The 13371-nt window shown below is 41.3% G+C and overlaps 2 protein-coding genes across 2 annotated transcripts; one reads left to right on the forward strand and one right to left on the reverse strand.

Moving 5' to 3' along the window:
- The first annotated feature begins 205 nt into the window (after window positions 1-205).
- tmub2 (transmembrane and ubiquitin-like domain containing 2) lies at window positions 206-4109 on the forward strand. The gene is made up of 3 exons (XM_062407538.1): window positions 206-354; window positions 2197-2858; window positions 2955-4109. Exons 2-3 carry the CDS (start codon window positions 2212-2214, stop codon window positions 3340-3342), a joined length of 1035 nt encoding a protein of 344 aa, XP_062263522.1. The 5' UTR covers window positions 206-354; window positions 2197-2211; the 3' UTR covers window positions 3343-4109.
- Window positions 4110-5765: 1656 nt separating this feature from the next.
- atxn7l3a (ataxin 7 like 3a) lies at window positions 5766-13346 on the reverse strand. Its single transcript, XM_062407537.1, has 14 exons — window positions 13080-13346; window positions 12283-12322; window positions 12066-12165; window positions 11687-11819; window positions 10492-10663; window positions 10309-10406; window positions 10174-10196; window positions 10036-10081; window positions 9522-9559; window positions 9361-9429; window positions 9235-9278; window positions 8641-8712; window positions 7982-8118; window positions 5766-7894 (listed from the first exon to the last, which is right to left on the reverse strand). The coding sequence occupies exons 3-14, from the start codon at window positions 12114-12116 to the stop codon at window positions 7698-7700; spliced, it is 1080 nt and encodes a 359-aa protein (XP_062263521.1). The 5' UTR covers window positions 12117-12165; window positions 12283-12322; window positions 13080-13346; the 3' UTR covers window positions 5766-7697.
- Window positions 13347-13371: the final 25 nt, after the last annotated feature.

The raw sequence follows: 13371 nt of genomic DNA on the forward strand, positions 1-13371 counted from the left end.
AATTTCTCTATTAAAATCGAGTTATAAATAACCCCATCATATATTAGATAGATATAGAATTTAAATGTATCCTTGAAATGATCCAGAATGCACCAGAACAGGAATAATCAGTATATTATTAGACCCCATCGTGAATATATATATATAGACACACAGAATATTTATTTTTTAACTGGAAGTCATCTATATGTTATGAGGAGGAGCGACCGGGACGAGCCGTCACCAAAGCAGGCGCCCCCTGTGGCCGGCCGACGTCACGCCGCCTCAGTGGTTGTTTGTTTTGTGTGTAAAGCAGCAGCTGCTAACTGGCGTTTAGCTTCGTCCTCAAACATGCGCTGATTTCCCAGCAGCCAGGTAAGATCTCCGCTTCTCTGCCCCGCGGCGGCTTCCGCTCTCACCACACTCTGCACATCCTTTACTCCATCACACCCGCGGCGGCGAAACACACCGCGAACCGCCGAAGGTCGTATTTCAGCTAGCAGGGAGGGCTAGCTCACAAGCTAACTTAGCTTAGCTGAAATGTTCTGTGGGAAAAAGCAGCAGGTCGGAGACAGTGGGACAAGTTAGCAGCTCGACACGTCGGATTCCACGTCTGTGTGCTTAACACAGGAGGTGTGGACGTGGAGTTGACCAACAAAGGGTCGAGTTGAGCATATATTAGCCGGATGGTAATACTTAGCATCACAGCTACAGGTTCACAGCTGTTGACCAGCCCAAGAAGCTGCTGCCGATCTTTACGTAAAGTAACGATCTCGCTGAATAACCAAGTCAAAGCACGTTAACCGGTTGGCTGGGTGTGTCCTGCCAGATGTGTTGTCTTACTAATAAAAACATCTGGCTGCGAACTCACACGTTTACAGACTTTTATTGATTCGAGGTAAACACATGAACCAGGATTGTGTTCTACCCGAACCTCAGTCCCAGCTCACCTCATCGGGACATACCATTTTATTTACTGCTAAGTGGGAGCTTTAAAAAAACAACAACTAAACATGTTTTTTACTGTCATCATAAAAGCCATTGGTGGGACGTATTGATCAATTGTTACATTGAAATACCTATATTTATTTATAAGGACAATACACATGAATCAGAATTTCTGTAATTGTGCCACTGTTAATTTGAGATCCATTTAAGTGATACAATTTAAAAAATATATATATAATTTATCAATCTATATATGTCAAAGTCAGCAAAAGCACCAAGTGAGAGATTATTTCTGTAATGTGTGTATTTCCTGTTAATTGTTGCTTTGTGCTGAAGGTGGTTTAATCACTTTGTTGATCAAAATAAAACGAATGACAATGTTCTGCTGATCAAATGGTTTTCAGTTGTCGAGCACAAATGAGAACTTGGGTTTCAGCTTCTCAGTTTTAAAGATTTGCTGTTTGTCTTCATCTGCGTCACGATCAAATGTCTGAAAACAGACATCGTCAAGATGTCGCCTTTGGCTTTAAAAACACGATCAGCCATTTTACTTTTTTCAAACAGTTGTTCAAGAGTGAAAATCATTTAACCAGCCGATGAAGCAATCATGACATATATCAAATCATTTGTTGCAGTTTCTAACATAACATCACAAGTGGAACATGTGTCCTCTGGTAAATCCAGTGAAGCAGGAAATGTGATCTAAATACATAACACTGTAAATCCAGTGTTACCACAGACGAGTCCTGCTGATCACTGATAAACATTTTCCACGGCGACCTCGTATAACTGCAGATAGGAGCAAACACCCCGGTGTGAATCAGACTGAAAGGCTGTCTGACATGTAGTGTTCAGATGGAGTTGCTGTACATTCTGTTCTGCTCATGTTCCCTCGTCTTCTGATGGTTTTCCACCTGCCTGTCTGGTGTTGTTTGTTCCCTGTTATAAATGTTGTTGAGACAAGTGCTATATAAATACATTTTATTGTCATATTCCGCAGGTTCTTAATGTTAGAAATGAAATAAGTAGATCTGATGAGTTTAAAAATGGATGATTATAGATTTCATTCTTTTTCTCTTATGTTTACATATGCACTTCCACATTATATTCCCAGAGATTATAATAGATTTATTTTGAATGTTTCCATCATATAAGACGATGACACATTTAGGACTCTGCCTACACAACTAACATGTTTTTACTCAATGTTGCTTTGTTGTTGTGCAGAAAGTGAAGCCCACGCGTTTCTTGTGTTTTTGTGTGGACCAGGTTCGGAGGACAGAGATGGCAGTGTGTGCACTGACCATGCTGGACGGGATGGAGGGGGAGGTCACGGCAGCAGGCGGCGTGTTGCTCCTGGTCCTGGCGCTCGTCTTGGCTTGGGTCTCTACCCACGTGGCCGACCGAGGCGACCACATCCTGGGCACCATCCTCACTGTGGGAGCCCACGCCTCACTGATCGGACTGGGAGCCCACGACAGCTACAGTGCGGGGTCCCCAGGCGCAGACGCCCCCGAACAGCAGGCTGCTCCGCCCTCGCAGGAGAACAAGTCCGATGACGGCGAGCCGGGGGCTGAGAGAGGAGAGGGGGAGGGTGCGGAGGGGGTCAGGGCGGATCTGCTGCTGGACATTCAGTGCAAACCACCGCAGGCCGGAGGACACACTTCCGATGAGGAGGAAGATGACGTTTATGAGGAAGAGGAGGAGGATGAGGAGGAGCTGGAAGAGGAAAATAAAAGGGTTATGAAGTCTATCTCTGTTTTGACCAGTACCATCTCTCCCGCCACCACCACCATTACTCCTCCTCCTCCTCCTCCTCCTCCTATTACTACTAACACTACCACTACCATTTCTCTTCGACTCAAGTATTTAAATGACACGGAGGAGGTGGCTGTTGTGGAACCACAAGATACAGTGGGAGTACTGAAAAGGTAAAAATATACTCAAACATCCACAGATAAAGTTCAAACATAAATCTTTAATATGCCATTCAACCGTTCCTCTTTCTCACCTCTTCTCTTCCCCAGTAAATACTTCTCAGGTCGGGAGCATCTGACAAAACTGATCTACCAAGGCCAGTTGCTGCAGGACCCCAAGAAGACTTTGTTATCCCTAAACATTACCCACAACAGCGTGATCCACTGCCACATCTCCCAGGTTCTGCAGGAGGCTGATCCAGAGGAAGAGGATGAGTCCGGGACCGGGGTCTCGTCCGGAGTCTCCGGGGGATTCAGAGCCGCGGGCGTGGCCATCAGCACCAGCAGCCTGGTGGTGCCCGTGTTCGTGGTGATACTGGCCGTGGTGTGGTACTTCCGCATCAACTACAGGCAGTTCTTCACTGCCCCTGCGACCATCTCCCTCGTGGGAGTCACTGTGTTCTTCAGCTTTCTGATCTTTGGGATGCACAGCCGCTAAAACGGCAGAGAGGGGACTGAATGTTTTGAGGTAAAAATTAAAATGAATTATAGAGCCCGCAGCAAGTGGGCGAACATCTGGAGAGATGGGCTAATCATAAAAAGAGGCCTTGGTGCAGAAACCACAGCTGAGGAGTGTGAGTGTATGTGTGGGTGGATGGGTTAGCCTGTTTGTGCACGTACCAGGATTACAAAATAAGATGAGTGATTGTACAATACATGTGGGTAAATACTAATCTGCAGTGAGTGAAGTTCTGTGTAAACGGAACCATCATTTAGCTTCTCTTCAGACACGACGTAGTGGTTCACACCACGTTTTAATCCTCCTTCTCTCGTCTGCTCTTTTACTGTCGTTAGTCCAGTTTCTGTGTTTTAAGAAGAAAAAAGATGCGAGAATCCCAAGTCTTAATGGAACCACTCACTGTTTGTGCTGTGTGTGCCAGTTGGAGTCTTTACCATGATTTAGAGTTTATGTGAATGATTTAAAGATCCGCCTGGACGCTGTGCCGACGACCTCGAATATTTTTTGTTGCTCAACAATGTAGAAAGAGGCTAATTTAAATAATCTCTAGACTTTAAAATAGACACTTTTTGAGAAGATATTGTAAATATATTGTGTATTTTCTGTAAATAACATAAAAAAGATGAACTGAATCAGATGAACCTGCATCTGGCACTTAAAAGATTTGGAGTGGGATGTAAAACCCTCCTGATTACGCTGGACTGCTCTGGCTTCAGTGATGTCTCAGATTAAAGCTTTTCAAACCATCCCGGTTTCTAGTGTTTATTGATCCGATGAACGAGTCTGTGTGCGACCTGCGTTTATTTATACAAACATCATTATGCACGGCAGCAGAGAGAAATAACCCACGAATCATCACATTATGTTCAGATACAACAGTCCAGTCACACATGCACTTATTTGGGCATGGTACAGAAAAATATATAGAACCTACAACATTGCATTCTCTTTCATTTGCAATAAAGAGTCACACCAGAACATCAGCTGTTGCGGCTTCATTCACAAATAAAAAGGAACAAAATAATGGATCATGTCCACCGTTTATTTTTAGTGCACGTCACAAGACTCCACTGGAAAAGATTCAGAAGGGTGCACGTTGTCATGCAGATCTTGAGAAATGAAGTGAAGAAAAGAACTGGTCATACTGGAAATGAGTTCAACTGTATATTACATGTGAAAATTGAAAAAGATTTAAGAGACTGTACATAAAGGATTTTCGGGGGAGGGAGGTGTCCTATAAGAAATCTTTATCTAAAAAGCTTATGAACAAAGATGAGCTAGAGGTCTCACTCTACCCTGAATGGCTTCAAACAATTCACTGCAAAATCCTCCGTCTGAAGTCATGAAACGAAATATTAAGAGCAGCTGGATAAACAGTAAAGTCAGCCTTGGATCAAGTGATTAGAGCAGGGAGGGCTGGAAGTACCAAAACAAATATACATTTTTTAACTTCCTCCAATGAGGTTTCAAAATTTGTTTGTGCATGAGCTGATTCAGCACACGGACTACTGGATAGATGTCCAGGACACTTGGTGGAAGAACAAAGAACCTATTAAATGTTGGCACAGATCCAGATCAGGTGGTTGATCCAGGATTCCCCCCCAACATTGTATGGAGGATTTTATCTAATTTCTCTTTCTTTAAAACTGCTAAATGAGGGGGTTTAAGTAATTTTTGAGAATTTCTCAAGAAACAGTGCAAAGATCTTGATGAAACATTAAAATAAATTGGTGCAGCTTGATTGAATTGAAGAGGACTTGAGCGAAATTCTAGTTGGTCCAAAACGACAGGACTGATTTCCACTATTGGTGAAGGGGTGGGGTTTGGGAAGAGCCGGATACATTTGCTGTGAATGCTGATTAAGTGGCAGTTTTTCCCCACTCTCTTTTGACTATGTTGTATGATAAATAATTTAGATTATCCCAGCACTACCCTTTTTTCTTTTATATTTCTATAATAAGAACAAGACAATCATGTGTGGAGGGTTGGTCTAAGTATTCACTGAACTGACTCTGATTGGGACTGCATTTACTTGGACCTACATCTATTCTGTTCAACACTGACTAACTAGTCTTACAAGTCCCAACCCCTCTTAACTAAAATCATTTTTGTACAGTCCCCAGGTTTTACTTTTATTTGGGATTTTCTACGACAATAACTACAAAAGTCAAGTCTTTGAGATTTGTTGATGTGATTTATAAAAACTTCACCACGACATCAAATGAGAAAAGTTGCAAGTACATGATTTTTTAAAGTGCATCCGACCTCTAAAGCAAGTAACGGCTCATATACCTTTTAAATGAGACGCTGGTCCGAGCTTTACAAGATGGAGACTTGTCGGTCAGAGTCATGAATGAAAAGCAGAGCAGCAGCACTGACCGACAAACCGAGGAAGAATAAAACAAGAAAGAAAGAATTTACTTCCGATTAATGATTCAAATACCGACTCAAATCATACATACATGTATTGTACATGTGCCCTAAAAGCCTAAAGGCACGTCAAATATCACAATCTGCTTTTACACACAAATAATATACACATCACTTAATAGGCAGTGATAAAGGAAAACTTAAATAAATTAAAGATGTAAACAGAAAAGCATTTTTTTTTTTTTTTTTTTTTTTTTAAAATGGCACACACTTTCACAAAAAATGTCACATTCTAGGATGCATAGTTTTGTGAAAATATAAATGATTACACTCACACGCAGCCTCTAACCACACACACACTAAAAGGTGACATTCTCACTGAATTAGATTCAGCATAAAGAGGTGCACACACACACACACTCACACAAACTGTGCAATACAATGCTAGAATCACAAAGCCACCAAGGAGTACTCCCGTATGTCAAGTGTTGAATTAAAAGCAAAAGGACACGTCAGTAGGTCGTCACCGAAGAGAATCTGAAGGTTTCAGAATGCCACAGTTAAGACTTCAATTGTTTGGACGTTATTGACGTTAAACATGTTTTTTTTTTAAATAGTTTTTAGTTAAAAAGGTAAATAAGTAGGTGGGCATCTTAAGTCTGCGCTCTCTTTTCTTACTGCTGTCAACAGAGGCTGTCGATCATATAAGTGCATCAGTAAACGCTGTCAGTGATGAGGCACTTTACTTCTAAGTCAAATATTGTTATGGTAGCTGGCGCCGCTACCTCACATATTCAAGTTTCTCTGAGATGTAAAACACGATGTGTGGAAGCTCACAGCTTATTCTTTTCGAATTTTCTGTTAGAAACAAGGTTGCTGTTCTGAATGTGTTGTTTGTAGTAGAGAAGGTACTTAGGTTTTTGTTTTGACTTCTCAGGGAACTAGTTTCTGACACTGCGATCTATAGTTCTCTCTTTTGCCGCCCCGTTCCCCTCCTTTGGTTAAAACATTTGTTTGTGTTTCATTATTTCAAACTAAATAACCAATTAATTTATCAATTTGACCAATACTTTCCAAACTCCCCTGACCTTCTCTTTATCTGCACTGATCTGAAACTGAAACGATAAAACCAGTTCAGGTTGAATTTCGAGAAGCACCCTTAGCAACCATCACCTATCATTTAGTTAACTCATGATCTACACAGGCCAACATAGAGAGGCAGAGGAATTATGAGCCATCTAAAACACTTTTGGTGTTTGGACGCATTTCTCATGTTTCTGTCCTCAAAGCCAAATGATTTGTTCCACTTGTGGCAACAAGTATCGTTAGCATCAATTTAAATGAAGCCACACGTCTGAATATTTATTTCCATCCGGCATTATAATTTGCACCTAAGAGCAGCGCCTCTGTGTAGATGACATGTTTCTGTGTGTGCAGGTGAGTGGGAAAGCAGCCCCCTCCGCTCACATAGATCAATGTTGCATCAGAAGTCGAGTTAATGAGATAAAAGTGCAGGATGACTTATGTTGGAATAAGAAATAGGAAATCTGTTTATCTAATTTCTAAGTACGGACAATAGAACCAATTACGTCTGAGCTTATTGATAATTTTCTTTAATAATTAAGTCCTGGGACTCATTCAGTACTGTGTGTTGGTGAAAGGGCCTATTGTCAAGTCGTCCTGATTTCCACCTTCGGGTAACAGCAGGTGTCTGTGGTTACAGAACTGTTCAAGTTCCTGAAAAAGCAGAATGTATGTTTTGTAGAATTTCCCTGTTTATCACCCACAGACACTCGGACTGGAGTCTGACACCAAGTGACTGACTCAGCTTTCAACAGCACTGTGTTCTTAAAACAGAATGAATCTTCAGTAAAATGGAGAAGCCTTGTGTTAAGGCTACTGCTAAGTCATGTTGAATCCCATCCTGAGTGAAGGGAGGGACTGGCCTGACAAACAGGCTGTTGCTAGTTTAAATCATCATAGATACTTGAGATAGAAGGTGCTGAGAGTTTGGGCCTCTTCTTTTTGGTCGACAAGTTGATATTATTCTGAGAGCTGCCGCTGCTGCTGCTGCAGCCTCCAGTCAGACTTCCTCCTCCGCTGTTCAAACCGAGAGACGTCCTCTTCTTCTTCGGCTTCCTCGAGTCTGAATGGTTGGTGCCTGTGAGAGGAACAGGAAATGATCCATCAAGTCTGATTGCGCTTCATCATTAAGTGATGTTAAGTGGACTGCAGCTTATTTCCTTACTGGCTTTGGAGGAGGCAGAGTCTGTGGGTGAGATATCAGGAGAGTCTTCCCACTGCAGGCGGCTCATCAGGGTCTGTCCGTCTGGAAGCTCAAAGTTGTCGCTCTCCGTCACTGCATCTGCATCGGGCAGCGACGACCTGCCAGCAGACACACAAACAATGTCACAAGAGTCCGACTGATCAGGATATTGTTGCCGATAATAGGAAGAAAAAAATGTCGGATACCTACATACCAGCTGATATAAATAAATATGTGTATTTTAAACAGTTAATTATATAGTTAACAGTCTAACTCTACAGTTATAAATAAAAAGAAAACACAAATACAACCACATGTCAGGAAACTTCATGTTGTGTAAAATTTAAACATACATGTAAATGAACATCTTTATAAATTAGTAGTGGGAGTAAGTCTGTTACACTGCTGCAGCTGATATCTAACTAAAACATTAATTGCACATACCTTTGAAACTAGGGCTTCACTAAATAACAAGTCAAACCAGTAAAGGGCCAGTCAACTTTGTAATTGTAATTAACAGCAATGGATCTTCGTGAGGTTTGTCTGTCAATAATTTGTCAACATCATGACCTGTAGCATTTACGACAAGCTTGACATATCATGTAGGGGTGAGGAGGAGGAGGGGGATGGGGCACACTCACGCGGACGGCCCCAGGAGGAACAACCTGACGGCCCTCCTCTGTTCGTCCGTGTGCTGGGGACATCGCTGAGACCTGGTGGGACACAAGGTGGCATTATACATGCCTGCCTGATGGCCTTAAATGTCCACCACACTGCTTCACAGGTCGCCCCCCCCTGTAGTAGGGTCCTGCCAAAACACATGCTTGTCCAATCGCGAGAGATCAATCAGTGTGATCAGAAATATTGTAGCTGACAGACACCATCAATAAGGAAAATTTATTGAACTTTTGACTTTGACACTTATTTGAACTTTTTAGTTTGATCCAAGTCTCATCCACCTACATAGAGGAGGCAGGATTTATCACCTATACTGCAGCAAGCCACCAGGGGGCCGATCAAGATAGTTTATCTTAACCAAATTACTAGATGGTTTTCATTCAGAAACTTTTCTGTGATAAAGCTTTACAGGAGACCCTGACCTCCGAACTTGAAGTAAATAACATGAAAACACCAACACAAGACAAGGTGCTGCAGGATTATCGCAGATTTGAGCTACACAAAAAGCTGTTATTGATTTTCAGAGATTGGAGAGGTTTCAGCAGATAATACATTACCTGGTACACATCTTCTTGGTGTGCTCGGAGATCACCCCACATTGCTGTTGGGACAAACACTACTTTACTGATCACCGTTTGCAAAAAAAAAATTAAAACTTGTATGGGTTCATATAAGTAGCTTACTGTTGTTAAGAGGGATCTGACTTCATCAGGCCCTAATGTTTCATAACTGATGCCAGTGTTGTAGTTATACTGAAAAACAGATGAGATTGTTGTTAAAACTTTGCATTGTGTTTACAATACAAGATGGAAGACGTCTAGAACTTGAAGGTAACACTCTTCACCTTGTAGGGCTCTGAGGTGATGCTGCTCCCGAGATCACCTGGAAAAACGACAATTGTTAGCCCTGTGTATGTGCATGCTCTAAAGATATTGTTGGTAATTTTACCTTTATTTATAGGACAGAATTCATGAAATGGGGAGAGAGAGTGGGCAAGACACACAGCAAAGGGTCTGGTCAGAACTGAACCCACCACCCGGGCATGTGGAACCAAGCCTTCTGCTAGCTCACCTGGGAGCACGTGCGCCCCACATGCACAATTTTAGGTGTTAAAATTTGATCAACGTTGATCTGTGGATGAATATATCTGGTGTTGCATGTTATAAAATATTACTGTGCAAAATATTTCAAAATTGTTGTATTTTGACTGACATATATCAAGAGAAAAATGATCTTTGGGAAATCTTTAGATTTGGGTTAGGGTTAGATTACATAAGTGAATTCTGCTCTGCATGTTCAGATGACAGCAGGGAACAAACCTCTTTTGGACACAAGGAAATGAAAATTGATACACTCACCATTTTTGTGTTTTAGGGATTTGGATCTTCTGGGGGAATTTTGATTCTGCACAACGAAAAACATAAAGATTGAATTACCTCTTTCGACACATTAAAACATGTAAACATTTACAAAGTGCAAAAGGAATGCAAACATACCTTATCTGCCTTTCTCTTCTTTGCTGTAAAAAAGAAATAAGAAGTTTGATTATTATGAGAAAGAAATCTGAAGTTTTTCTTATAATTCCTTTTCTACGGATGACATTTAACTTCAGTTATTTTCAGCTGCTTCACCTTTTTTTTCTGCCCCATACGACCAATCGTTATCATTAAGGTCATCATTGTCTTCCTGGTCACTCTCTGATTTGTTCATATTATTATTAGTGGCTAGCCTGTTGAAGAGGAAAAGAGTAAGATGCCTAGATCTTCACACATATTTGGAATCAATGCTAAACTATAAGCCCTCTACTGACCCACCTGCGGCTGGCGATTCGACTGCTGTTGCGTCCCATGCCGAGGCATTTCTCCAAGTGTGGAGCGAAGCGAGAAGCTGCTATCAGTCTTTTGCAGTTTGGACACTCGCACTCTTTGTTCTTCCACTGGTTGTAAACCTGCCCAAAGATGTCCACTCCTGGTTGGTCCACAATTTCTACAAGAGTAGAAAAGGCAGACTATAAACAAACAAGGCAAAGACAAGCGAGATGCAAAAGACACAAACTGAATTAAAAGGTTATGTACACAAAATAGTCCCTAGATGTTGCACTAACATCTGAATCTCTGACCTAAACAAATCTCTTGTGTTCACAGCATAAACTGTAAGTAAAGATATATGACCATAAAAATGTCACTATACTGCAGCCAGCCACCATGTGGGCAAATCAATTGATGGACAGCATACAGAGGCTTTTGGAAGCGTCAAATAAGTTTTCGCAAATGTTATTTCAGTCAGTTCAGTTAGTGCTTTTCACACTGATGTTTATTTTCCCAATAACTTTGGTTTATATTAGGTATTTTGTGCTATAAAACTGGGGTGAAACATCATGATTGACAGCTGAGACAGACTCATGATTGATCGGCGGGACCTCTATACTCCGGATCCACCCCCGATCACTACTGTGTAGACTATTACATCAAATAGGCAAGATGGCAGTGTTTGTATCTGGGACATTTTAGCTTCATTTCTGAAAAGCTGTCTTTATATACAGTCTAAGGTTCAAGGCGTTGACTCTTCAGCTGACGTACAGACTGGTAAGACTGATCCTGTAGGTGCACCTATCAGAGTTTGTGCCTCTGTGTGAGAAGCTTTGCTCTGTTTATGTTTTTGTAAACTTGTTTCAAAGTTGCCGGAATAAGCGACGGCCTAGAAATAAGTTTCAGTGGCAGACTGTAACCTGCATGTCAATTAGCAGCTAGTTGGGGTGGGAAGTAAACTTTTGCATAGCTAAGCTGTGCTGTATGAAGCCCGTAGACCGTATAAGAATGAGTTAGCCGCAATGTTTCTGGTTTAACTGCACTATGCTGGGCAGGAGACAGTTGTCCGTGCCAGAGTGTGACTTCATTCTTCGGATGCTAATACGCCACCATATCTTTATACACATAAGATAGTTGTTGACCGCGACATTATGTTTGAAAATTCTCAAGCACATAAAACCTTTAAATATGTGGCACTAACCAAACTCCTTCATGCTCTCTTGGTCCGTTTCATCCAAGAAGAAATGTCCCTGTTTCACAGCCCGATGGACTTCAAAACACAGGCCCAAACAGGCATCTTCCACCAGCTCAGAGTAGATCTCATGGACCAAGGCCTACAACATGAAATACAGCATTTGACATTAACCAATACATCATGATGGAGTAAAAAAATCAACTGATAAACGTGATGTTTTAAAGAAATCCAATATAACTGTAAACTGGGTGTCGAAAGGAGACTATGAATGTTTTTGGATTAGCGGTTCTAAAGAAAGCTTCAAATAATAATTTGTTACATGTTACTAGACATGAGGGAAAAAGGTATATATACACGTATCTATCTGTGTAGATCAGTGCCTCACCTCCAGCTTGGTGTTGTCTGGGCCTGACAGGGGCATATCCTCCATTTTCATTTGAAAATCTGTGTTGGAAATCTTGATAGCAAGGTAATGAGATGCTGGCCTGTGGATTTAGAATGTAGAAGACAAACTTACGAGTCATGATATGGTCAGTGATTTAATAGTTTACAGATATCGAACAATCTGTTGTCAAGGGAAAAACAGCTCGGAGAATACTTACTTTAAAATTATTTATCAATGTTTGTGGATCTGTCTTCATTCTGTTGAACAAAAGGAAAATAATTTTCAGATATTGGGCATTGAACTAGTTTATCAGTCTTCTACTTATCTTCAAAATGTATCAATTGATTGTTTTCAACACATTTACACAAATATGATGAAATCAAGTTCTTAGAGCTCACCATAAAACCACTACATGTTTTGTTTTGTCCCGCCTATATTCAAAACTTAAAAATGTTCACTTAAATATCCAAGTCAACTGAGAAAATAGGAATGTTTTCCAGCTGTCTTGTGCAGTGATAACATCTGGGTTGATTTGGAGTCAGTGGGTCACATGACATGGAGGCCATTAAAACCTGCATTTAATTACATCATTGCTTCACTGATGGTCCCTTAGTACCAACCTAGAACCAACTTCAGAGCGATCAGGATCGATCATGGCAGGAAACAGAGCAGCTCAATGCGTCAGGTGTGATCTTGGATAACATGCGTACTTATTTACATCTAAACACAGCGAAAAAGCTAAATCGTGATTCATAAATGATAGATTACATACAGTATATAAACTGTAGCACAACACTAGCTAACCTTAACAGAAAAACATAAATAGAGCTAACGTTAATGTCAGTTTATTAGCACTCTGCATACTTTTAGGTTTTAGCATTTGCTAGCTGGTTATGCTAGTCTACTACTTTAATGTAAAGGGAGAGATTATGTGGAGGAAGACACACGTGACATGTAGTTAGAGGAGAGATGTTCTATTTTTTCATTTCACCCCGAACCCCAGTTTCCTCTTACCCTGAAAACTCAGCCTGAAGCAGGCAGTTTCTCTGAGGAAGACAACAGGACCGAGTCACTCAAAACACGCCAACGAGAAGCTGCTGTTTAGCTGCAGCCATCTTCATGTTCCCGGCCAAATTGAAATGTAAGCGAGATGCTCAGGCTGTTGTCGCATGTGACGGTTAAAAATGACGTTAAAAAGCCGCCTGACGAAGAGGAGGAGGAGAAGGAAGAGGAGGAGGAAGAGAGAGAGGATGAGGCATAGATGAGGCAACCGGAGCGGAAACAAACAACGACACAACCACCGGCT

The sequence above is a fragment of the Platichthys flesus genome, chromosome 16 (assembly GCF_949316205.1).
Source record: "Platichthys flesus chromosome 16, fPlaFle2.1, whole genome shotgun sequence".
In the NCBI taxonomy this organism is placed as follows: domain Eukaryota; kingdom Metazoa; phylum Chordata; class Actinopteri; order Pleuronectiformes; family Pleuronectidae; genus Platichthys; species Platichthys flesus.

Coding starts and splice junctions, on each gene's coding strand:
- tmub2 (XM_062407538.1), top strand. CDS start 2,212: ATGGCAGTGTGTGCACTGACCATGCTGGACGGGATGGAGGGGGAGGTC. Junction 2,859..2,954: donor ACAGTGGGAGTACTGAAAAG/GTAAAAATATAC, acceptor TCTCTTCCCCAG/TAAATACTTCTCAGGTCGGG.
- atxn7l3a (XM_062407537.1), bottom strand. CDS start 12,116: ATGAAAATGGAGGATATGCCCCTGTCAGGCCCAGACAACACCAAGCTG. Junction 9,279..9,360: donor TCAGATCCCTCTTAACAACA/GTAAGCTACTTA, acceptor TTGTCCCAACAG/CAATGTGGGGTGATCTCCGA. Junction 7,895..7,981: donor CTCTGCCTCCTCCAAAGCCA/GTAAGGAAATAA, acceptor TTCCTCTCACAG/GCACCAACCATTCAGACTCG.